At 39.2% G+C, this 25340-nt stretch overlaps 1 protein-coding gene across 1 annotated transcript; it reads left to right on the plus strand.

Annotated features, from left to right (window-relative positions):
* Positions 1 to 24223, plus strand: TXLNG (taxilin gamma). Its single transcript, XM_054271976.1, has 10 exons — positions 1 to 126; positions 8750 to 9062; positions 9773 to 9864; positions 13046 to 13216; positions 13971 to 14165; positions 15561 to 15680; positions 16652 to 16726; positions 19274 to 19366; positions 19895 to 19990; positions 20996 to 24223. Exons 1-10 carry the CDS (start codon positions 16 to 18, stop codon positions 21314 to 21316), a joined length of 1587 nt encoding a protein of 528 aa, XP_054127951.1. The 5' UTR covers positions 1 to 15; the 3' UTR covers positions 21317 to 24223.
* The last annotated feature ends 1117 nt before the right edge of the window (positions 24224 to 25340 follow it).

Below are 25340 nucleotides of genomic sequence, written 5' to 3' on the forward strand. Positions count from 1 at the left end.
TGCTGCCGTCACATCATGGCGACGCGCGGGGGCGGCGGCGCGGCGGGACCGACCCAGCGGAGCTCGAGCCTCAGCGGCGGCGGAGACCAGGCGGCGGCGGCGGCGGCCCCGAGCGGCAGCCCTGAGGTGAGGCGGCGGCGGCCCGGTCGGGCCCGGCGGGAGGGAGCTCCACCTTCCCCGCCCCGCCAGCTCGCGTTCCCCGCCTGCCCGGTCCCCACGCGGCCGCCCGGCCCGGGCGCACGGGGCAGGGGCGGGCAGTGCCCGCGCCGCCTCCGCCGCTCCGCGGAGCCTGAATCTCGGGCTGCCCCCGAGGCCGGACGCGCCGAGGCACCCGCGGCCGTGAGGTCCCGGCGTGGCCCCCGGGGAGCCGCGCTCGCCCTGCGGGGTCGGGAGCGGCCCCTCGGCGCTGCCCGGGCGGCGCGGGGCGGTCCCTGCCGAGCGCGGGCCGCCGGGGGCGGCAGCACGTGGCGGGCCCGGTGCGCGGGGGGCGGGAGCTGCGGGCCGGGGGCAGGAAGGGATGCAGGGATCCCCCTCCCCCGCCCGCTGCCCCCCCGGACCCTCGGGGCTCGTCCGGGGTGCGCGGCGGGAGCGGACGGCGGCTCTGCCCGCGGGGGTGGCGGCAGCGTTCTCTTAACCTCCGAAATAGTAAAAAAAAACCAAAAGGCCATTTTATTTCTTTTTTCGTTTTCTGCCGAAACCACACTGAGAGCAGGGCTGTTCCCGGTGATGTTACAATAATTTCTGGTTGCAGATCCGTGTAGGGAAAAGCTTAAAATACCTGTGCCTGGTCACCCAACGGCAAAGACTTAAAATATGCTGTAATTCAGCTGCTGTGTGCAATATCGGCTCGGTGTTTAATGTGACAGAACTGCCTTGCTAATCTCGTGTGCTGCTGAAGTATCTCATCTTGTGCTCTTACATAAATTCAAGTGGCTTTTTAGTGGTAACTTTTTTCCGTGGTACAAAGGATAGCATCTCAGAAATAGTAACTTCTTAGTGGTGGTTTATTTTTGCTGTTAAAAAGGTCTAGGAAGCGATGGAGCTAGTTTTCTTCACTGAAAAGCACCGTCCTCTGCAGTGTGGTTTTTTTAGTTCTTTACTAAGAAGTAACTTGTAAGTAACTTCGGTGTCTGTTATGAAAGCAGATGATGATGATGTTAAAAAAAACCCCTGTGTTCCATATTATTTCAAATACAGTGGAAAGGAATGTAATTATTTTAAAGAGGTGAAATATGGCAGGCAATGTTAAGCAAATTCTACATTCTCTTGTAGATTTCCCTCCCCCTGCCTTGATATTATTTTTAGGTTCCTTGTGACCTGTTTGCATTGGGAATTCAGAACTTGTCTACCCTGCTTTTTCCAGAATCATACTGTGGGTGACTACAAAACTATTAACTTTATAGTAAAGAGGAAGTGAAGCCTCATTGGTGGAAGTGATTCACACTATATTAAATGTTTTCTTAATTAGCACCTGTCTCAGATGTTTATATTATAAAAGGTCTTGTTAGATGTGCAGCACTTTGTCCTGTGGGTAAATGCCCTGAAAGCTTCCATGTAAGCTTTGAGTTCCTGCAGTGAATTTTTTTGCTAGAGTTATAGGAGGTGTTTGTCATGAATTTTTTAGGTTGTTTTAAGAATCTCTGGCAAAAGTAGATTTTATATAAAAGCAAAAGCATGACAGAGTTGCTTGGCGAGGTTCGCTCTGCTACTTACTGTGTGGTTTAAGTATGCAGTGAAAAAAATTCAATAAAATCAGTTGATCTAAAACTAAAACCAGCCAAAATGATCATCATGGAGGCTGGGAATGGGAAAAGGGTAAGGATGAAAAGAACTAAGGGGACCCTCCTGTTCAGTCACACTGTTCAGAGTGAATTCCCCCTGCCAAATTTAGCCCCAGTCTTGGCTGATAGTTTAGGCACAAAAGCACTTGAACTTAACAGCAATTAATCGATGTCTCCAGTTAACCAATTTAACAAAATGCTCTGTAGAATTTTACTGTCAGTATAGCAGTAAGTCCCAGACCTCACTCACTCACAAATGTGAAGCACTTAAAAATCTCAGAGAGCAGCATTCACGGTACATTTGCTATAGCAAATATATTTACAAATATATATTTACACTGCACAGACACAGACTTGAAGAGTGTGTAGCAGGTGTCTATCTGTGAAAAATTCCCCTCAGATCTGGGGAAGCACTCACCGTTGGTGCCTTTCTGTGTTCTCAAGGGACAAAGAGCTGAGCCTTGAGGAGTGCTATCAGCCCAGGCTCCATCACCAGCAGCTGGCAGTGCTCCTCCAGGAATGGCAAACGTGGGAGTTGTTGGGTCTGAGAGCTGCCCCCAAGGGGGAAATGCTGCCCACAGCCTGCCACGGTCCAGGGGAGCTCGAGGGATCTCACTAAGACCACTGTTTGTATGGTCTCAAGAGAGAGGGCTTCAGTTGTAAGAATTTTTCATCCTGGTTCAAATTTGGGTTGATAACTTCCCTTGAAAGCCCCGTAACAAAAATGTCATTCCACTTGTGTTGTTATTCATGTAAAAAAAATGGTTTTCAAGGATGTTTACCATAAGCCATGAGCTTGTTAGACATCACTATTTCCTGGGAGCAGACTGTTTCTGATAAGCTCTGGATGAGCTTTTCCTGGGTGCTGTTTGTCACGGCCAAGGCCTTGGGGTGGTACTGTGGCCAGGGGTAGGATGTCAGAGATGCACCACCACTGTTTTAGTGCCTTCAGCTAAGTGAGGAAAGAGATGGTTGGGTTTTTTCCTGTTTGTGTTTGAGGTGAATTTAAAAGCTTTTCTTAAAAACAGGCATGTCATCTGTGTCATGAGGTCACTGAAAGAGCAAAAAAACCCAGTGTGGTTAAGGGTAAGAGGAAGAAGGGAGGGCTAGAAGCAGGGATCATGTGAGAATGTTTCTGAACCAATATTGAAGACCAGGTCTTGAATTATAAGGCAAGGAAACTTAATGGTGGAATTCTGCTAACAAAGAGTCCGTCTTGACTTTTATGAAGGTAAAATACAAATTTAGGAAGTATGTGTTTCTTAATAGTCATCCTGCTGTGTTGGAACTTCTAACCTTGCAGTGCTTTGAAACTGGTGATGAGCAATGCTACTGGCTCCTCTGTCCAGTGTTTTGAAAGTAGATAAATGAGTGCACAGAACATAGTTTTTAATGTAATGACAAAATGTGATGAAGTGTTTGTTTGAAATGACTTTCAGATCTCACAGCTGAGATCCTTGTTCAGTGGGGAAACCACCTCAGAGGCCATTAGGTTTGAGAAAGGTATAATTAGAACTGTGTGATCATTCAGGTCAGTGAGCACAGTATAGAGAAGTATTGCATAGAGAAATAACCTCAATAAGCTAGTCTTGTGGTCAGAAGCATCTGAATAATTGTGTCTAGACCAGTGGATGAAGATGCACCTGCTATAAAATTCAAACTCAAATTTTGTGATGTCCTAAAATGGTGGTTTTCATGCAGAAGTTGTAAATAAAATTATTCTTTATTTATAATAACTGTTGAAAAATCGATTTGAGGATAAGTATCACATAAATGTTTTCAAAATAAGCTTTTCTGTGTTAGCAGGAAAAAGTAAATTGCTGGGATGCAGGAAGCTTAATATTTGTTATGAACGTACACATTTGTGACAAATACAACTTACCTTTTTTGCTGCAATTTTTTTTTTTTTTTTTACTGCAGTCAGGATAAGGGGTATAAGGCTTTTATGACCAGTTGCATGTGAAGCAAGTTTGGAAATGTAGTCAGCTGAACAGTGTTATTCAGATTATCTATTTTGGAGTCTGATGTTGAGGAATTGATTATATATTTATTTACATAGGTTGTCATCACAGTTGTGAAAATGTGTTTTATGTACGTGTGCTTGTTCCAAAGCTTCCTGGATATTTCCTGAAGTATTAGCTATTCCACAGACTAAGGGTGGAAGAGTCTTTTCACAGCACAGTCCAACTGCTACTATGGGGTATGTAGGAGTTGTTTTCACAGATTAATGCTAGTGCTTATGTTTCTTAGGATAATTAGCTAACATTCAGGATAAAATTGATTATGATGCAGCTACTAATCGTGGGTTTTTTTATTAAAAATACAGAGAAGTATTTTCAGGTGGTTTAGGGAAAGATTGTGTATGTGTATGCACAGGAATGTGGAATACAGGTAAGCATGGTACTGACATTATAGCACAGTATATTTAGGCATAATGTGTAGCATAGTGTGCTGTAGACTTGTGTAGGTGTAGAACAAAAAAAAAAGTGGGTTTGTGATACATTTTGGCATGGTGGTAGGACAAGTTCTGTAGGACAAGTGTCTGTTCTGTCCTTATGTGCAGTGCATGTTCCTGAAGCTGAGCTGTTTGAAGAAAAGCTGGCTTAGGCTCTTGTGATCGTAGTAATTTTCATATATGGGGTATGTGTCTTGTCTGCTGATCTTTTAGGTATGAAATAAGGTAGAGTTTTCTTGATGTGCATCTTTTTTGATCAAGGTTGAAGGAGCAGAGCAGAAGACTGACTGAAAACTGGGGTGGGCAGGGGCAGTGTTGCCAGTAATTTTCCTACAGTCATCTTCAGGTGGTTTGTCCTGTAACTCTTAAGCAGCTTGAAGATGACGTGGTTATTCAGAAATGTCAGCATCTTGTAATAGCTGGTTTCACAGCTAGGTAGGTTGCACATATCTTAGAGTTTTGATAAATTTGTGATCTTATGAATTTGCACATTACCTGTGCAACATACTCTTTTTGCCTCTCTGTAAATCTTTCTAGGCGTTTCATAGTCTGACTCTGGGTTATCAGATCATGAGCCTCCTGTGGCTGAGGATGGCTGGAAGCTGAGAGGGGATGGTAGCAGTTAGAAAAGGTAATGGTGATTTCAGTAGAAGATCTTTGCTGGGGCAGTTTTGTTTTGGTTTTATTCAGTCAGTACTGAATCAGCACTGTTATACAATGTGCTGTGGGAAGTGCTCTGTTCTGGCTGGAATGTTCAGCTGAGAAGTTCACTAGTCTGATGAGCACACATTTGAAAAGATGAGAGGTAAGAGTTGGGGTTGTTCTCACCATTGCCTCAGTAAGGAGGGAGCAAGTTCAGTGATTAATATGGGTTAGTACTGCACGTTCTCAAAGTGTTGTTTCTTATTCCTATACTCCAGCTTGAAGCTTGATACAGACCAAATCTGAAACTACCTGCAGTTAAAGTGTTTTAAGAATAGCATTGAGTGTGAGAGGGGTATTGAGACTTCTGGTTAATGGTGTTAATATCTAAAGTTGCAGCTAATGTAGAAAATTCTTTGTTAGTCATAATCAGGAAATCATCTAGGTATTTGTGTTTGTGGCCCCTGTCAGGCAATAGCAGACTTGTGTTTTTTAAAATGAAAACGCTTTCTAATTTAGGTTAAATAAGTTAGAATTTTAGTATGTTGTGCCTCTACTCTCAGATTTGCTAAAACTTACAGGCTACAACTTGACAGATAGATTGAGTTTTAACTTAGAAAGAAGGGGTTTTTGTGTGGGTTTTTTTGTGTGTGTGTGTGTATGCTGTCAGATTGTTCTAGCTGCTGGTAGAACCATTTTTTGAGTACAGTATTCTAGTCTGTGGTCAACAATTTGTAATTGTACTTAAGAAAACTGGATATTTTTACAAAGCCTGTCTGCTCCTACACTGAGCTTTGGTTTTGCAGGGAGCTTATTTGCTTGTCAGTAATCTTGGATTTGTTCCATGTTCATGTTTGGAAAACCAAAAGAATGTTGACAAGTTCTGTGTATATTCACCATCTTTATAATTTTCAAATGTGTTGGAGACATACAGGACACTTGTACACAAACCTTTTTCTTTATTTGAGTATTTTGATAGGTTATTTCTGCCTTTTCTGTTAGACTTTGCAGAGTGAGTCTGAAATTCTAAAAGTCCTTGTGGCTTTTTTTGACAAAGAATAGAGAATACTCAGAGTTTAGAAATTATTATTGTCAGTAAAAAATTGAACTGACACCTAATTTGACTTCAACAAAAAGCTCTGCTGAATTAATGAGGTGGTGGTGTTCACTTCCTGAAAGTTCCAGATGCTTTAGAATATGCATGTGAATTGCTTGCTCTGAATTGACATTTAGGTTACTATGATGGTTTGCTCAGAAAGAGATGGGCATTTCATGACTTACTGGTCACATGTATGCCCCTGCTAGCAGTTGTTCTTTTTTTCACTGGAAACAACAGAAGTTTCTCCGATAAAAACCAGTGAGATTTTTTCAGTTGACTAGGTTTGAAGCAGTCACAAACTCACACAAATGTGGTCCTTCGGTAGCCAGAGTTAAGTGTGTACCTGTGGTGAGAATAAGGTATTGTGTGTTTAGTTCTTGTGCGCTGACTGCAGTTACATTGGCTTTTATTTTTTTAGAGGCTCTCGTGCTTTGGCTTCTTTCCAATCACCCTGCTTCCCCTTCTGTTGGCAGGATTGCCTGTTGCTGTGCAGTGAACTGGGCTGAGGAGCTGATTTGGCTGTAAACTGTGTTAGAACAAGTTGCACAAACGTTAGTGCTAGGCCAGAGGAGCTTGGGCATTGCTGCTGTTCAGTATGTGACTGCAGCCAGTCAGGCTTTCTCACCTTCTGTTGGAGTTGCTGGCAATTTTCTGCTCTGCTTTCAAAAAAAACCCTCCCAAGTCTCTTTATGGATATCAGAAAGTCTGGAAATGCTTCATGCTTTTGGATGCCAAACCCGAAACTTTGAGTTTAAAGCAAACTTTCTGTATGTTTTGCAAGACTACTTGGGCACAAGTGTCTGAATCAGAAGTTCATGTTCTATGCAAATAAAAACCGTGCAAGTTTCACCTGTTCTCTTGGTACTGCAGGTACTCTTAGTATCATGTTGTGTTAGAAGAATCTGACCTTTCTTGTCTTGTCAGCTTAATGTGACACAGTGTCTTCAGCTTCTGTGTGAATCCTGGGTTTTACACAACATCTGTGCCATGGCTTCAGCCATTGGTACACAGAGAGGTGAAAAGAGCTGTGTTGTTTTCACATTCTTGTGTTTTCACATTTCTTGTTCTTTTATGTTTATTTGACTGACCGTAGAGGAGTAAGCCTTTCTTGGAAGACCCACAGTTTAGGACAAGCCAAGGGGAAAAAAATTGGCATTTTCCAGATGACTTTTTAGAGGTGTAAAATGTTGTAATTGGTTATTTGTTCCAGCAGTTCAATTACTGTGTGACCTTTGTAGGCATTTATCAGTAAGTTGCCATGGTTAGAGAATCAAACTGCAGTGCATTTATGTTTGTCCATAAAGCATGTGCATCATTTCCACACTTGTAAAGTGAATCTTCCTTGGAAAGTCAAAAGTTGCTTCTTAATGTCTGTAGAGATTATTTGCAGTTAAAATGCTTATTGTCCTTTGAGAAAGACACTGTGTGAAGTCCATCTCCACAAGAATGAATGTACCTTGAGATAAGGTCTAAAGAAAGTGACTTGCTTTAAGAATAGAGAACAACAAAGCTGTTATGCATGAATATTTCAAAAAAAAGATGTATTTGTTTAATGATTTTTAAATAACCTTTTCAAGCATCCTGAACAAATTTGGAGTTGAAATACATCTCACAATATATTATGAGTGTTGGCTGCATTCCTTTGATGTTGGCTAATTCCTTTTGAAGAGGAAAACAGTCTTGTGCAGAATATAAAACCCAGTGCAAACCCCTGGCTTTAAGAATTAACACATTTTTATTAAGAAAATGCAAGGTAATCTGATATTAATTTGTGCTTTAACTGCATAACTGTGTATAAACAAGCTCTGTTTTTACAATTCCTTGGGACTGTAAGGAAATTTACGTTCAGTCCACTGAAAATAAATCAACATGAATTTTACTTTGGCAGTGAGTTCAGCTCTGCTTATCGTGCTTTTAACTATCCATGTACGTTGTATATTGGATTGCAAATGGACAGAAAAAAAACATGCAACTTTCAAGTCCCATGCAACATGTCTGAAGTCCCAGCCCCTGCCGTGTAACCAAATGAACAAAACAAAAATACACTCAACCAAACATCCTTACAATTCTCATCAGCCTCAAGTGTTTCTAGAAATTGAGAATGTTGTTCAGGTGTTTGAGAGAGAAGTCTGGAGGTGCTTAGTAAAGTACACGGTATTATATAGAGAACATGGGATATTCTGCTCTAAAATATAACCATGTCACAACAGTGTTATAAAACAACTGGTGGTGGTTAACTTTTTGGTTAAGTGATCAAACATTTAGCATTTTAGGAAATCTTTAGAGAAAATTTTGTTTAATTGAGCCGAAAGAATATATTCTTAAAAGTCATAGGCTGTAGGAGTCCAGGCCTGAACTCAGTTAATATTCACTTTTTTGGATAATTTCATTGATGTGAATTTCATAGGCAGTAGGAGTCCAGGTCTGAACTCAGTTAATATTCACTTTTTTGGATAATTTCATTGATGTGAATTTCATTTCATTGAATTTTACCACCTCAGAAGTGCTCCTGGTCCTGTTTCTCATTCTTGTTGTAACAACCAGTCTTCTCCAGTTAAGAGCTGACAGTTGCATTTGGCATTGTGATTGAAGTAGTTCAAGCTCTTTCTCTGTGCCATTGAAACAATTTATTTATGTATTCATTAGACTTCTTATAAGGGTTTCTTTTTTGCATTTTACCCTTATTTATCCATGGAAAAGAAGGGTGGAAGTTGTCATTTTAAACACATTTGCTTAACTGTTCACATCGACTTCTTTCTTTCCATTCTGAAGGTGGTTGGTGGTGCCATGGAAGAAGCTGGATCTGGAGAGATGGGAATGAATAACCAGGATCAGCTGGTGAAGAGCAGGTGCCCTGAGCTGTCTGATACAGCCTTGCAGTATCCCCAGCCCAATTGCTACAGCCTGGAGAGCACTGGCAGCTTGGAAGAGGCTGAGTACATCCCAAAGAGCAGAAAGCACCCGGGGCCCAGGGGCTGCTCCCAGGAGTGCCGCGAGGAGACTCCTGGCAGAGAAGAAGCCCGAACTGACCCACCTGATGGGCAGCAAGATCCAGAGAGTGAAAAACACAAAGAGAAAACCTTGGGTGTGTTCTCTTTGGCGTTCTGATTTTTAATATAGTATTTTTAGAAAATATTTATAAAATATTTATAGTATTTCTGTAAAATAGCTATGGATTTGCTCCTTGTCTCAAATTTACTCTGTAGCCAAAAACTTGTCACCCGTAACAGGATATTTTGAGAAACTGTGTGTGCACTTCTTCTTGGGAAAGACAGTTCTTAATGCATATGTAAGACTCCTTCAGCTGGCAGTGCTATTTTTACATGAACTTTAATAATAATGTGGTAATTGCTAATCAACTTTTTTAACTTTCTGGTTTAAATCTGGGATGGCAGTGTTCAGTGCTGCCAAACACGGCTGATAATTAAATTCTAAATGCTTATTAAGAATGTATCATCTGCCAATACTTAACCTTCTAGATTGCATTTTTTCAGATTTTTTATTATCTGTGCAATTCTAAAACCAAAATATTTTTGTGTTATATATTAAAATAATTTTTGCTCTCCTAGTTGTTGACTAGCAAGGCAAATAGGGTAAGATGAATTTCTTCTTGCTGATGACATCTTGTGATGACTTCCCATTTGTCATCTGTTAGGATTATGCAGCTGTCAAACCAGGGAACAACTTAAATCAGGCTAATTTCTCATGGATCTATATTTTACTTCTAAGGACAGGCTGCTTTTCTGGTATGTGTTTTTTCTTCCTCAGTAACATTGTCTATCATCCATTTCATAGGAAAAGAAGTGTTATTATTAATGCAAGCCTTGAACACGCTTTCTACTCCAGAAGAAAAGCTGGCAGCTTTGTGCAAGAAATATGCTGATCTGGTAAGTAATTCGTAAAGATAACAGAAGTTATTAATGTGTTAATAGTAACTATGGAATGCAAGAACAACTAATGAAGGACAGCTAATGATTTTGAGTATTTTACAGTGTTGGTAAAAAAGACACTCAGGCTGACTGAGTATTGCTTCAGCCAAACTTTCTTGTAGTCATTTCACTTCTACATGACTGCCCAAATCCAAAGAAAAAACAGGTTTTGATAACTTGATGTTGAAGCATAATACTAGGATTAACAGAAAAGTTGAGTTCTTTTGGGAGTAATTGATAATGCTTTTGTGCTAGTGTTTTATCATTTTAGGATAAAGGGAAAGAACATACTATCACACAGAGATTTGAGAGGGAGGGAGAATGTTATATTTAACTCTTTAGTGATTTTTGGAAAATGTAGGATGTTGGAAAGATATAGGTTTAATTTAATTTTGCTTTCTGATGATGTGAAGGAACAGAAAGAAAGGGTTGCATTTCTTCAGTAACAAACCAAAAAGAAGCAGTTCATAAAGTGCATTCCCACCTCAAGCTGGTAATTCTCTAAAACAATTGATCACAAAATTGGGGGGGGTTCATAAGTTTACTTTTCATAATTTTTCTAGAGATAACAAGGCTTGACTAATTTTTCTTTAGACAGGGACAGACAGGAATGGAAAGACCGGAAATCTTGTGTGTATATGTTTTCCCACCATATTTGTAGTTATAAAATGAATGCCAGCTAAAGAGATTACAAAAGCCTAAGTTTTCTGTCTGTAGCTGTCAAGGGTATCATATGCAGATATTTCTGAAAATGACATAATGGCTGCACAACATGGCATTATTCTTCTGTAAGAATTTTTTTTCCTATGAGATTTATAGTGTCTCCAAAACTTTGAGGATGATCTAGCAGGTGGTCTTTTTACTCACAGAGGCAATATTGATTACTTCAGAAGAGACTTATTAGTTCTGTTATGGAAATCCTGAGTCCTCCATGGAGGTCTGTTACATTTTTGCTTTGTTTTCCTTGCTCTCTCTCACATGTTCATGGTTCATGTGAATGCATTTCCTTTAAAACCAACAGCTTCTCTAAGAAGTCACTTTTATTTAAATGAGAAACAAAAGTAGTTCTGAATTGTAATTCAAGGATGGGGAACCCACCTAAAAATGAGCTTCTATATTGTGAGAGAAGAATGCAGTAGGTTAGTTGTTCCTTATGAGCAATTGCTTGTGCATGTGATGCCTTTTCTATTTAAGCAAACAGCTCATGTGTCACCTCACAGTGATGGTGAGGGCCTGCATGAGGAGCTAGGCCAGTATGAATCCCTCAGTTCTGAAGAAAGAAAAGAGCCTGCCCTGTTTCAGTTTGAGTTTTATTATTACTGGAAAGATCTCAAAACTAGGGAGCAGCTAGACCAAGTAAATTGTAATCTCCTTCTAAAAACTTGGTAGTCAGATGAGATGTGTCCTCTTTAAGGTTTTTGCCCTCCCAGGAGCAGATCAATAGACTGTAGGCGGAGTAAGCATTCCCAGTTGCCATCCTAGAAAACCACCTGCTTTCCTCATTATGCTCAGAATGGCTGAGGAGCTGGGTGAGGGCTTGTCTGGGTGTAAGAGTAGCTCTGTTTCAGCTAAATGAGTTTGAGGGATGCCTCTGTTCCACTTAGAATGTTTAGGTTGGATCTGATTGTGTTCCTTTTAAGATGCATTCTTTTCTTCATGATAGTGATGGAGAACCACTGGCATAGGTATCAGCTTTAATGCCAGCAGAGGTTTGAACTGTTTATGACAGTGCACCTACAATGCTTTTTTTCTTTTTTTAAAGATTCATCATCTTTAAAGCTCACTGTCAGGTTTTTCAGTGGTGTCTCATGAAAAGGACTGTACAATGAAGGTAGGAATGCCTCTCTCCTGGCAAAAGATCTTCCACAATTTTTTTTCCATGATTTGGAATCTATCAGGAGATCAGCCTGTGATGCAGGAAGGTTTGCATCCTTGGTGATACATCTCACACTGGCACACTTTTACAAGCCTGAAGTTTCGTAGGTGTGTAGACAGCACAACCACTTGAAGTAGTGTTTTCTGGCCATGCAGGAGAAGGGCTTTTTGTATTTAGATATGAAAATAGGCCCTTAACATTCCATTTCTCTAAACTCCATTAAATGCACATTTAATTTACTGTTGTGATGGAGGTCCTTAACTTTACTCTTTCTTTTGTGCTTCAGCATTATTTTGAGCTCTTTTAGAAAACCAGATTGTATTACTCTTCTGTCATGGTGTTGTTCCTCATTGCCAGCCTTCTTTTCATGTGGTGTCCCAAGGCTGAGGCACTATCTAATAAGGAGCAGTGTAACACTTAACATTGTAGCCTTCTTTGCAAAGAAACAGCCCCTAAATAATGTGGTATCTCAGGGAGGCCAAAAATCAGATATAATGGAATATCTCTCTGAGATATTAGTGCAAGAAAATTCTCTTCACTGGATATTCATAGAATAGATTTTTTAAATATGTATAGCGTTTACCTGTGTAAACAGCCTAAAGGAAATGGGAAAAAAATTGCTTCAAAGGGTTGAGACTGCAGATCTCTACATATGGACTATATAGTTGTAATAGTAACTGACTTGATTTGTCAGGGCTGCTAGTTTTGTCTGTTCTTTTCTGAAATACTGCAGAATTCTACAAACTTGCATCAATTACTGCTTCCCTTGGTAGGAGCTCCTGCTGACAAGGAGCTCTACACAGTTCTGTGGTTTTTCTTTTTGATAGCAAAAACAAGACCCGTTGGATAAACAGGTGTGTGTACTTTCAAGATAAGAGTGGGAAAAGTTGTGACTTGTTGAAAAGCTAGTCTCAGTTGGCTTTTAATTGTATCTGCTACATCTTCCTTTCAGAGGGCTGTTCTTAATCCTGCAGATAAAAGCAGGCTGATAGCTCATAGTCAACAAGAGGTACATGCTGCCTATTCCTCAAAGGCAGATGTTAATTGGCAAATGGAATTTGTAAATTTTCATTTTCTGTCCTTATACATTAGAATTGTCTGGATGGATGATGGCAGTTTCTCTTTAAGATCAACTTGGGGTTTTAATGAAATTTTATTTCCTTGCTTTCATCCAAAATGTTCAAAAGTTTCTTCAGTGTCCTCATCTAGATGCATAAAGATGTTTCACCTATGTTTATTAACAAATTTACTCTCTAACTATAGTTGGAGGAGAGCCGAAATGTTCAAAAGCAAATGAAGATCCTGCAGAAGAAGCAAGCACAAGTTGTGAAGGAGAAGGTCCACTTGCAGAGTGAGCATAGCAAGGCCATTTTGGCACGTAGCAAACTGGAATCTCTCTGTCGGGAGCTTCAGCGTCACAACAAAACTTTGAAGGTTAGTTTATTTATATAAATTATATTTTTATATAATGCTGGTGATGGAAATCTTACAGATCACTGCTTAAAATCAGGACTGCTGCCTTTTTTCTTTGTCTCTTTGTCCATTACCTGTATGTGTAGATGAGTGGCATGTAGTGTAAGTGTAGCTGATTTTAAGGTAAGGAATACAGGGATAGTTGACTTGCTGATGTCCCTTTCCCCTCCAAACCAATTCTTGTTACTTGAAATATTTGATCTTGTCATATTTGTTTCTGGTAGCAGTGCTGATAACTGCTGGAAAAAATTGCACAAGTAAAATAATAGCAGCATGAATTGGCAGAGTAACCAAAAAGCTTAATTCTGTCAGAATATAATCGATGGGAGTGAAATGGAAGAGAGCCAAGATAATCTGTGATTGCTGTAGAAAATTGCATTATAGTATCAGTGCTGGTTGTTACATCTGGATAATGCTGACACTTGCAAAGGTACTTAGCATCTTAATGTACCAGCCTTTGAGTAATGTTGGGAGTGATAAAGACAAAAGTCTCTAGAAGTTTTGCAATATCTATATTATTTTTTCCACATGCTTCACATGGATAGTCAGCGTGGCATATTATGATTGTGGCTTATGTTCGTTCTAACACTCTAGAAATTGAAGCTGTACAGAAGTGAATTACTGCCATTGTTTCTGACTCAAAAAGTGCATGGTTTGACCAGAACACTTTCAATATTTTATATTTAAATATTTTATTAATATTTATCCATAAAAGGAAGAAAACGTGCAACAAGCGCGCGAAGAAGAAGAAAGACGGAAAGAAGCAACTGCACACTTCCAGATCACCCTGAATGAAATTCAGGCTCAACTGGAACAGCATGATATACACAATGCCAAGCTCCGTCAGGAAAATATTGAACTGGGGGAAAAACTGAAGAAACTCATTGAACAGTATGCACTGCGGGAAGAGGTGCTTACAGTACACTTGTAATGGGATTTTCTTAGTTCCTTGATTGTAAGGGTCAGATAATTATTGAAAAGGAAGGAAAACCCCTCATTTCTTACAGCCATTTTATATATAGTTTTTGTAAATATTCTTTTTACTTCACTTCTGAGACAAATTTAGTAACTGTTTGGCTCCCTGTCTGCCCTTCCTGACTGATTTTGATGACCTGATTTCAAGATGCATTGGAGAAAGTTTCTCACAAAGTAATCAAATAGAAATAACTTGTCCAGAGATTGTCAAACCTCTGCCTTTAGACGTATTCAGAGCTCAGCTGGGCAAGGTGTGAGTAACCTGATCAGGCTTTGAAGTTGACCCTAGTCTGAGTGGATTAAATGGCCTCCAAAGGTTACTTCAAACATAAATATGTATTAATGGTTGAAATTCTTCAGAATTATAATGGAAAGGGATATAAGAGTTATTCTGTCTTATTTCTTCCATTTCATTAAAGTTGGGGTCTTTGGGGGAAGCTTTGTGTACATAGCTGCTCTTGTTGGCACAGATTTGAAATAAGCTATCATGTTTTAAGAACATATTTGGCCTGGTGTCATGGAAATGTCTCTACTCTAGGGCTAACTGAGCCGTCTTTAATTGGCACCAGTTTGTGAGCTGACTGCTCTAAGCTACAGTGATGGAAAACAGCCAATTCTCCTTGTCCAAGAAAGAACTGAGCTGCATGGAGTTCTACAGCTAAGATTAGTTGGCTGGTTCTTAGTTGGCACAGGAGGTTTGGAGTATAATTCCTCAACTGTTTCTGAAAGATTATTTTTTGGTTTTGTTTTTGATCTGGATCAGTTAGTTAAAAAGCTCTCTGTAAGGTAATTCCCTACCTTTTGTAATTGTGAAATATTTGTATCTACCTTGAGACTATAGTAGAAAAGACAGGAAGTTGCTTTGTGCCACATTATGGATGGAAGTAAGAATGTAAAATGCAACAATTTGTGGGATTTCATGAGCTAAATTAACTGTTGTTGCAAACTTTGCTCCTTTTGAGCTTTTGTAATGATGAAAACTAGAGCTTTTAGAAGTAACACAATAAGGATTAGAGGTAGATAAACCAGTTTTAGAAGCAAGGATGTAGACTGCTTTTTACAGGATTTTTGACATGTCTGGTGTGATGTGACTGATGGTATTGTACCAACTTAATGAGACAGGCACCAACTTAATAGTCCGTGAAAGACTAAAAAGGGTAATTACAGTTTATGGAGATAAAGAGGAAAAAAAAAGACATGTAAAACATGATCTTTCATCACTTTGTCTTTTGCATGAAACTTTTAAACAGTGTGCATCTCCCCAGACAGTACATTGCTTCATTGACCAGCAGACTATGTTTGGCTATTATGGTTTTCTTTTTCCCTTTAGCATATTGATCAAGTGTTCAAACATAAGGAACTGCAGCAGCAACTTGTGGATGCCAAACTTCAGCAAACTACCCAACTTATTAAAGAAGCAGAGGAAAAACATCAGCGAGAACGGGAGTTTGTAAGTGAACTCTCTGTATGTTAAGAGAAATAAAATCCATCAAACCAGACTTTTCCTGATTTAAAGCAAATAAAACAAATTGAGAGGGCCATCTTTTGAAAATTAGGGTAGATTTCAACAAGGACATTTGAGATTTAAGTTTTGTATATGATGCCCAGATTAACAGCCAAGTAAAGTTACTTGTTTGCATTTTCTTAGCAAATATGCTAAATATAATTTAAATTTCTCTTAGACTGGGGAACATACTATGAAACACCAAAGGTACTTTCTGCAGTCAAGAATTGTAACCTCTGGTGTTATGCTAGAAGAGATAACACATACAGAATAAAGCACTTTTTTGTGCACTCTTTGCCCCCCCAAAATGTGTTGATATTTTATTTGTATGTTGATAATCAGCAATATACTTGCAGTCTTCTGAGAAGTTTTCTTCCTATGAATCTGTAAATTCTAGAAAAAAAAAGCCTTGTTTTTTTCTGTATAATCTTAAAATGACCACCTAGTGTTGGATTCTTCTGGGGTTTTTTTGAACATAATTTCTGAGTCATTAGCTGGTGAAAATCTCCTCAAATATGGATGTACAGAATGGTGTCAAGTTGAAGTAAAATTGGTTTGAACTAGTCTGCAAAGATAATATGGTGACTGGAGAAATGAAGGTGGAAAATAAATTAGGCTACAAATCAGTTAAAAATTACATGTAGTTTGTTAATTAACTATTCATAATTTAGCAGTTCAAACTTGCTAGAGAAATAGAAATATTGTCTCATGTTGCCAGTTAGAGAAATGTTTCAATAAAATTCTGTGCATGACATCACATGTTTTAAATTGTATATATGAAAATGCCTGTGTGAGAAAATGTGGTTGAATATCCCTTAAGTGGTGATATTGTTTGTTCATTTTTAATCATAGATTGAATTAAGCCATTTTTGGGAGTACTTTTTTTTCATTATATGGCTTTCTGCATTGTTTTTTAGCTGCTAAAAGAAGCTACAGAATCCAGACACAAATGTGAACAGATGAAGCAACAGGAAGCTCAGCTAAAGCAGCAGGTACCTTTTTTTAATGGAGAGATCTTCAGTAGCAGTTCCAAAAAGAAAATACCAAGAGATTTTTGACTGTAGTGAACATCAAGCAACATCTGAAAAAACTTAATATTCAGATGCTTGTGAAGAGTACTTGGTATTTTTTTAATAAGTTTTAAAATTTAATTTCCAGTAGGTAACTCTTCTGTAGTGAAGCATGAAACATAAATTGTAAAGAACTGATGTTCTTCACAATATTTACTTGCTGTTATATACGTCTGGAGAGTACTGTTCCAGGAAAGTGCTCAACATTGAATTTCTGGAGTTAGTGCTCCTGTGAGTTAATAGTGTTAATACTACAAAGACTGGAATGTAGGAAAGCTTAAGAAGAAAAGTTTAGGAAAGTGTGACTTCTCTGAAAATACTGTTCTTTTTTGACTGTGAAGAGTTGTGTGGGGTTTTTACTCAGGCAGATTTTAGAATCTGTTTCCTACTGTTTCCATCACCACTTGTTGTGGAGGATTGGGAGCAAGCAATGTCCTGTTTATCCCTGTAGTTATTGAGATTTAGTAACCTGACTACCTCTGTCCACAGACCCTACTGTCTTCAAATTATTTTTCTTGTTGTATTGTAAATGCTGCAGCAAAATCCCCTCTGAGAGAGGAGAAATGCTCTCTGGTTTTGTGCTTTGGATCACCTCCAGTCATTGACTGCATGTGAGCTCAGCACGAGGCGCAGGGAAATGGCAGTTCCAGCCAACACAGAGCAGTGGGAAGCAGTAGCTATTCTCTTCACTGTGTGTCTGTTACTGCTTCATTTGAGGTTTTGTATGAAGTCTCTGTCCTGGTTTCAGCTGGACTACAGTAAATGTGTCTCTATTCTGTGTTTCAGATTCACTCTAGCATTGATGGCACACAGATGTTTTGGCTGTTGCTAAATTGTGCTTACTTTTAAGTCAAGGGCTATTTTATGTCTCATGCTCTGCTAATGAGGAGGTACACAAAAAACCCCCAAAAAACTGGGAGAACAGCTGGGACAGGTAACCCTGGCCAAAAGTCCAAAGGGATGTTCCAGATCAGAAAACATCATGCAGGCTGATGTGGGCTTGGGAATGGGATCTGGCGTTGGGCAGTAGGTGGTGAGCAGCTATGGTGTGCATCACTTGTGTTTTCTATTATTGTTATCATAATCTACTATTATTGTGTTTTACCTTTTTTCAATTACTAAAGTGTTCTTACCTCAACCTACAGTTTTGATTCTCCTCCCCATCCCACTGTGGTAGGTAGTGGGGATGAGTGGGCAGCTGTGTGGTGCCCTAGTTGTCTGCTGGGTTTAAACCATGACAGTGTCTTTGAAAACTATTCCATGCCCTTTTTTCACACATACTGTACCCAATTCTTTTCTAGCCTTTCCAGGAGTTAGGTTTAAATTGTGTGTGTATGTGTGTAGTTAGATGTAATCATACACATCTCCATTGGACTTGAACACAGGAATATCCAGATATTTCCAAATAGGTTATTTCCCATGCTTAGTCTTCTATTATTTTTTCCAAGTTGGTTACCCTTTATTTAAAATCTAACTACCTCTTTTGTTGTTTTTAATAGTTACAATGGGTATAGTTAGTGGTTTCTTGAGGACAACAGATTTTTTTTGTTGAATAAGATGAACTAGAACGTTCAGTGACAGTAATGGCAGAGAGTCATGATGTACTGCTGACAAGCTAGGCTAATTCCTGTTATGAAATTTCCTTTACTAATAGAGCAAACCACAATGTTTCTATGCTCTTAATTGTATTGTCCTGCAACCCCCAGTGTAAGAATTAAGAGAACATAGTACTCTTTACTGAGAGTAAGAAGTTATTCTGAAATGTATTCCTAGAACATTAAATCACACACTGATTAGGAATAATTTTTTAAAAACTGTGTTATTAAACAGATTTTGCAGTTTTTTCTTGGTGATTTACCTTGTGGTGCAGGGCAAGAAAATTTTCTGTAATTGTTAATGCTCTTGACTTTTAAAGGTGTAATTCTCTTCACTGTTCTGTGAATTTCTTTTCAATATTCACTTTCTTTGATTTTTGTTCACTGGGCAGATTACATTGGTTGTGAATCAAAATACTGTGAATCAGTATTTTGATTTCTGAAATCTGTCCTGTTTATTTTGTCCCAGCCTTGGTTATTAGCTTTGGCTGGTTATGGTGGAAAGGTAGGTAATGCCTAAGTTTTAATTCCACCAACCAGGTGCTGAATTTCCTATATTTGTATATGTTCGCAGAATTTTTTTTTCCAGTGGGGAAGTAAAAATGAGGTAGTGATGAACTGTGATGTCTTCCAGCACTTTAATAAACACAATATTCTTTTTACTTCAGAATATATTGCTGTTCTATAAACACAGAACTCTACTTCACATATAATTTGAATAGCGGGTCTGTGTGTTCCTCAAGTGGAAATTGTAGCATAGTTTAAAAAAATATAAGGAAGTTAATGTTTTACCATTTCTAGTTTCATTTTGCCACGTACCTACATATTTTTGTATACACTGTTCAGATTAATGTTCCTGCCTTTTTTTCAATAGCTTTCTCTTTACATGGATAAGTTTGAAGAATTCCAGACCACCATGGCAAAAAGTAATGAGCTCTTTACAACTTTCAGGCAAGAAATGGAGAAGGTATTTATAGGATTACCTAGTTTCATAAAAAGTAATATAGAAATGCATGCTGTTAGTGGGTTGTGTTTTAGATTTTATAAGCATTGGCCTTCTGAAAATATAAAGAGTATTTTGACAATTTAATGTGGATCATAAGATAGGGTATAAGAATTATGGAAGAGAAATGTAATGTAATTTTTTTCTGTATTTTAACATACTTAAGTAATACTTAAATTGGAATTTCAGTGTTCTACCAAGTATTGGTTCTCATTCTCTTTGTCTGTGCTTAAGTTTTAAAACTTGTTTTCCTGAAGGTTTTTATTACTTGTACTTGAAAGTTGATAGTCTGTTTAATTTTAGACTCAATATTGTTTTCTTTGAATGCAGAATCTGTAGTTGTGGGGTTGATTCTGTGCAGAAACACTTTCCCAAAATAACTTGTTCAAACTGGACTTGGAAAGTAATATAAAGTTAGTCTAATTAGTCATGTAAAACCACCTATGTTGCAGCACAAGCCACAAAATTAAATCTTTTATTTATCTTTTTTAGATGACAAAGAAGATTAAGAAACTGGAAAAGGAAACCATTTTGTGGCGTACAAAATGGGAAAACAACAACAAGGCTCTTCTGCAAATGGCTGAAGAGGTAACCATCTTTTAAGCAGCAGTGTAGTTCAGCTGGAGCTTGAGCCCTTCCAGAGAACTTCCAGTAGTTTTTCAGTTTTAGAGAACTGGAAGTAATACACTGCAGCCTCTTCTTGGACTGTCTGCATTATGTTTCATGTTATGTGAGTTATTGTCCTCCTCAGGCATGGAAAATGAAAGGCTGCTATGTAAATCTAAGCTGAGGGCACAAGAAGAAACTGAGCTTGGTTATTACTTACTGTTTAATTGATGAGATGTGTATGAAATCATACAAGCTGAAGGAATTGACTGCATTTCAATATGCTGAGCAAAGTTCAGCCAATGCTGTGATAGAAATCTGTTTGAAATGCACAAGACTGACATGAAGGGAGTAAGCCCCATGCAACAGATTGATTGATTGCTTTCTTGCATTGCTGCTGCTTTTGAGGTCACAAAATGCCATTACTGACTTGCAGGCTGGCAGGAGCTGCACAGTGCAGCTGTGCCTGCTCTGTCCAGGGCCTGGTTCAGGTATGTGAGGTCTGGCCTTGGCAAACAGTGCTTGGTTGAGTAGGATCTGCTCTAGTGCTGTTTATCTTTCCCTCCCTTCTTATAAGGAGCTAGTTAGGAGAGCCCCAAGTGTGATGCATTCTGGCCTGGATTCTGCAGATGGATTGTGGATTTCTTATTTCTGTGCCCTTCTCCTCCCTACAGTTGCCACTATTTGGGTTGTAGTTGACAGTGTTATGGGAGTTCATATCGGGGTCCTGGTTGATGCCCAGCCCTTTCTTGTAGCTAGCATTAAGTGGTTATGTATTTCCCCGTGCTTGTTTTGAAAGGCATCCATTGCCACCCCAGCTCCTGGCTAGGTGAAGTATTCTGAACAAATTGGTTCTAGTTCAGCTGGAATTTGGCCTGCTCGATTAATTAAGACTTAATATTCAGGATTAAATAGTGGTGATTCTTTTAATTAATTTAAGGGGGAAAATGGTTGTATCACAGAGTTTTTATTTCCTTTGTCCTTCAGAAAACAGTAAGAGATAAAGAATACAAAGGCTTTCAAATAAAACTGGAGCGTTTGGAGAAGCTCTGCAGGGCGCTTCAGACGGAAAGGAACGAGCTGAATGAGAAGGTGGAAGTGCTCAAGGAGCAGGTTTCTCTTAGAGAAGCAGATGTGGATCTGGCAGTGCAGGTGTTGCAGTCCTGCACCCTCAATTCCCATGAGGAGCTGGGAACTCCCATTGACACGGAACCAGGAATCCAACCCGATGCAGAATCACGTGCAGGAAGTAGCTCAGAAAAGACTGTCTCAACAAGTCCTGTTCCTGGCACTGAATCTGTAGACTAAAATGAAGTGTAAACACTGTATTGAGAGATATATTTTGTGTATAACTTTCTCTGTTGGTGGTAACTATTTGGTTTTGTGGTGAAAATTTTCTTACTTTTTCTACCATATCTGTATTTTCTTAGAACTACTGGACTTATGTGGTACAGGAAGCTGCATAGCAGCTTTAAATAGCTTAAACTATAAATTTTCCACAACTGTGTTGCACATCTGCCTCATTTTTTAGAAGAAAATATTTTTCCATAAAAGGATGCATGTGCGTTTCCTCCCCACAACACAAATCACTGTCATGGAAGACTGTGTACAGACCTGATATCGTTTGGGGAAAATGGTGACAGCAGGTCACTCTTTTGTTTTAAAGAACAGCACTCTAGTTTTGTTCGTTGATTTGCCACTCAATATACTAAAGATTATCAATTTTCCAGTAAATTTATCTACATGAGGATGTCTAATGGCCAGTAAAAAAGTCAACTTTCCCCCTATATATGTTTTCATATATATGAATGAAAAAGCAAAGGTCCAGAATATAGTTAAAAGTATGTTTAAAGGGTTTTATGTACTTTGTGGTATGAAGAAACAACTTTGAAATACATTAACTTGCAGCTGGTGAAACAGGGTGTACAGCCTTTTGCAGATGTCTCAGGGCTGTGTTGTAAAGGTTAGTTTGGACTATTTGCCCTACCTGTGAACGTGTTAAATATAAATATGTGGGAAAATGTACAGTGATGCTACCAAGTGGGATTTTGCAGCTGTGGAGTCTATTGCACAGGTCTTGGTCACATTCTTCCCTCTTAGCTGCAGTGTGTCCACCACATGGTTATCCTGACTAGAGAAGTCCATTTGTGTCTGAGCAAACCTCTGGATTATCTGAAGAGCTGGAAAATAAGACACTTCCTGCTGGAGGTGTGGAAGACAGGAGTCTGGCATATAGACTTCCTCTAATAGCCAGGTATGCAATGTATTTAAATGTTAGTTAAGGCTGTACAGGTTATGATTGAACATGAAGATTCAGATATGTCTCCTGAAGAACAACGTGGAATTTCCTGCACGTTCAACCTCAAAGCTGCACCAGTTGGCTGAGTGCCTTCCCAGGCAGGTTAAAGATGGTACTTCACATTCTCACACTAACATGCCACAAGCACAGCCCCCTTGTTAACCTTAAACCATAGTGTATTTTCCTAGAAAATTTGATATCCACATTGTGACTTCTTTTCTTGAAAGGAACTAGGACCAACACTTATTTTTTGGCAAGGCAATGTGATCTAACTACATGCTACCCCTAACTTTAGTTCCCATGCATTTACTTTATAGTTTTGGTTGCTGTCATTTTAAGAAATATGAACATGTGTAGCCTTTTCTGGTACTTAAAAGCTTTTTGCACTTACTTGGGAGGGGATTTCTCAGTCAAGCACATCTCAATGAGCTTCCTACCCCCATATCCCTTGGCAGTTCAGTGGCTAAATTACTTGAATGTTCAGGCTGCACTGAGCTCCCAGTCCTTTTCCTGTAGTAATGTATGTTGAAATATCTTAGCTGTCTCAGAAAGGTTCTGTAAGGCCTAATACATGTGTTTTAGCTCATACCACTAAAAGGAACTGTGCAAAACTTACATTTCTGAAATAGAGCAAATGGGAAGCTGGCCATCCTAGATAGTGTGGGTTTGGTGTTTGTGGTCCAAGCACAATGCAGGAATGAAAAGAAGGTAGCAGTGAGCAGTCAGGTTAGATTCAGAGCTTTGAAATGCTGATCATGCAAACCATATGGCATAAGAATAACTGGAAAGAAATATTTCAGATTTGCTGTTCAAATTACTTGCTTTATAGAATCAAGCTTGAGAAAACAGGTGTTGTGAGAACTGGTTTTCAGCTAACACTAAGTGTGATGTAATTTTCCTGAGGAAAAGCAAAAAACTTTCTATCTGGTGCATCATACCCTTGGCAAGGTAGGACATGCGGTTTTCAATTTTTACAATTTGTTATTTGGACATTTGTATTCTGAACAATTCTTTCTGTAGTGCTTGTTTTACATGGAGGCAAGAGTGAGTTTTTGGACCCTGCTGCAGGAATAAATTAAAGGGCTTTTAGAGACACGACAGATGTATGCAACAGCAATACAAGTATCTTTGACACTGGCTAAATATGTAAATGAAGCTGAATGCCCCAAGTGAAAGGCTTTTAGAATGGGGGTATTTTCTCTATTTTCTACCCTCAACATACCCTTATCATAGCAACTTATCTGGCCAAGGCAAACTGTATTTTGCTTCCTGAAAACAGCAAAGTTTCATACATTGGTTAAAAAGTGTTGTTTTAAAAATACAGACTGATGTTAGGGATAAGCTCAGCACTGTCACTGATCTGCCATATTGCAGGCTATTGCACTGCCAGGCTGCAGCCAAAGGGGCTCCAGTAGGGTTTTTAAGTAAATTTCTATTACTGCCTTTCTCCCACTACTACAAACCATTTAACCTGGATGTAAACTGATGTAGCCTGAGGTGAGTGTGTCTAATTGTCAAAACTGGGGCCTGATGGACAGTTTCACCATGATTAAGCTGCAAAAAGCTGAATTGTATGTGATTCAAGACCCAAGTACGTGTATACACACACACATAAGTTAGGGCTGTATCTGTATTGTTTTGTCCTTCCTTTCATTACACCTGGTTATGTTACAGTTCAATTCTCAGGTGTTGCAGAAAATCTACCTCTTTGGACTGTAGATGGAAATAACTGTGAAAAAAGTGATGCAGAAATCTAGTTTGTGCTAAACACACTGCTTTATTTTTACAACCCATGTCTGCTTTCATGAGGAAAAGTGATAAATGAACAGGCAGTCTTTGTTTTGCTTTTCAAAAACATTTTGTAGAGATTTTTCACTAATGTGAATCTGAAATTTTATCTACTCAATTCTGTATAGATTAAGTAAATAAGTATGCTTAATATATTGGACTCTGAGTTTTTCTTTAACATCATACTCATGTCTTGTAACTGAATCTGCTGAAACTGCATTTATTTGGAAAGTCAAGAGTGAAAATGAAAAGATGTGACATTTGATTTCAAGCATATTGTTGGAGGAGGTGCCCTGGGAGGGGGCTGCTCTGGGGTCATGGCAGTGCTTTGCACATTCCTGATGCTGTGTGGTGGGAGCAGCCCAGGGCAGGGGGCGAGAGGTGCTGCACTCTGCTCACCTCACCTGGGGTGTCTTAAGGTGAGTGTCACTTGGACCATGAAGGGCAGGAGCTCTGGCTGAACCTGCCCCTGCCTGCTTCAAATTCTACTCATGCCTTCTCTCTCCAGAAATTTACCCATCGTAGTTCAGTTGGATGCACTGTAAAAAATGTGGGGATTTATGCTAAAAAATAAGGTTTCCTAGTAAGTTCATCAGGTGCTTCACATTCTGTCGTACTCTGTGGGGTCATTTGTTCCTAATGTACACTCCCTCCCAGTTTCCTAATACTGAAAAGTGTTCTGTTTGCCTTTTTTGGTATATACTCTAACATTTGGCAACTTCCCTAAACTGGGTTTTGTTTTGGAGCTGGTTTGAGTTCAGTTTTCCTTTGTGTCTATTTTTTCTAGGTAGCATTTGGAATTGCTCTACAATACCATACTCTGTGCTCTCTGACTCTTTGCAGATAGCATTAATTTTATTAATTTAAAAACATTTAACTTGTTTGCCAATACCATTGTATAAGAAGTGAGCAACAGGGGTCCTAGCCCTGAGCCTTTTCTAGAGCTGTGCCAAGTATTTTGAAATCCAACCACACTGTCTGGTCTTAGTTGTTCTCCTTGCACTTCAAAGTATTCCTTTGTATCTCAGACTTTGTATGTCAGTCTCCTCAAAGGTGTTGCCTCTGCTGCTGTCTAAACACCTCTCCCCCTCCTTTCTTCCAGTGCATGCTGGTACAGAGGTCAAATCTGGTATTATTTATTTCTTTGGACCTTCCCAGTCTTCCTAAGTTCTTTACAAAACTGGTCAGATTTGCAAGCTTTTGCTAGAGGGAAGTTTGGTTGCAGTTAATAGCTGGGGATTTTGG

Source organism: Melozone crissalis, unplaced genomic scaffold, assembly GCF_028551555.1.
Source record: "Melozone crissalis strain CALT ecotype California unplaced genomic scaffold, PUWL_Pcris_2 ptg000013l_1, whole genome shotgun sequence".
Taxonomy (NCBI): domain Eukaryota; kingdom Metazoa; phylum Chordata; class Aves; order Passeriformes; family Passerellidae; genus Melozone; species Melozone crissalis.

What these genes read in the sequence shown, in the direction of transcription:
- TXLNG (XM_054271976.1), top strand. Translation starts at nt 16, where the DNA reads ATGGCGACGCGCGGGGGCGGCGGCGCGGCGGGACCGACCCAGCGGAGC. An exon ending in ACACAAAGAGAAAACCTTGG is followed by an intron (nt 9,063 to 9,772) that starts GTGTGTTCTCTT and finishes TCCATTTCATAG; the next exon opens with GAAAAGAAGTGTTATTATTA. An exon ending in GCAAGAAATATGCTGATCTG is followed by an intron (nt 9,865 to 13,045) that starts GTAAGTAATTCG and finishes CTCTAACTATAG; the next exon opens with TTGGAGGAGAGCCGAAATGT.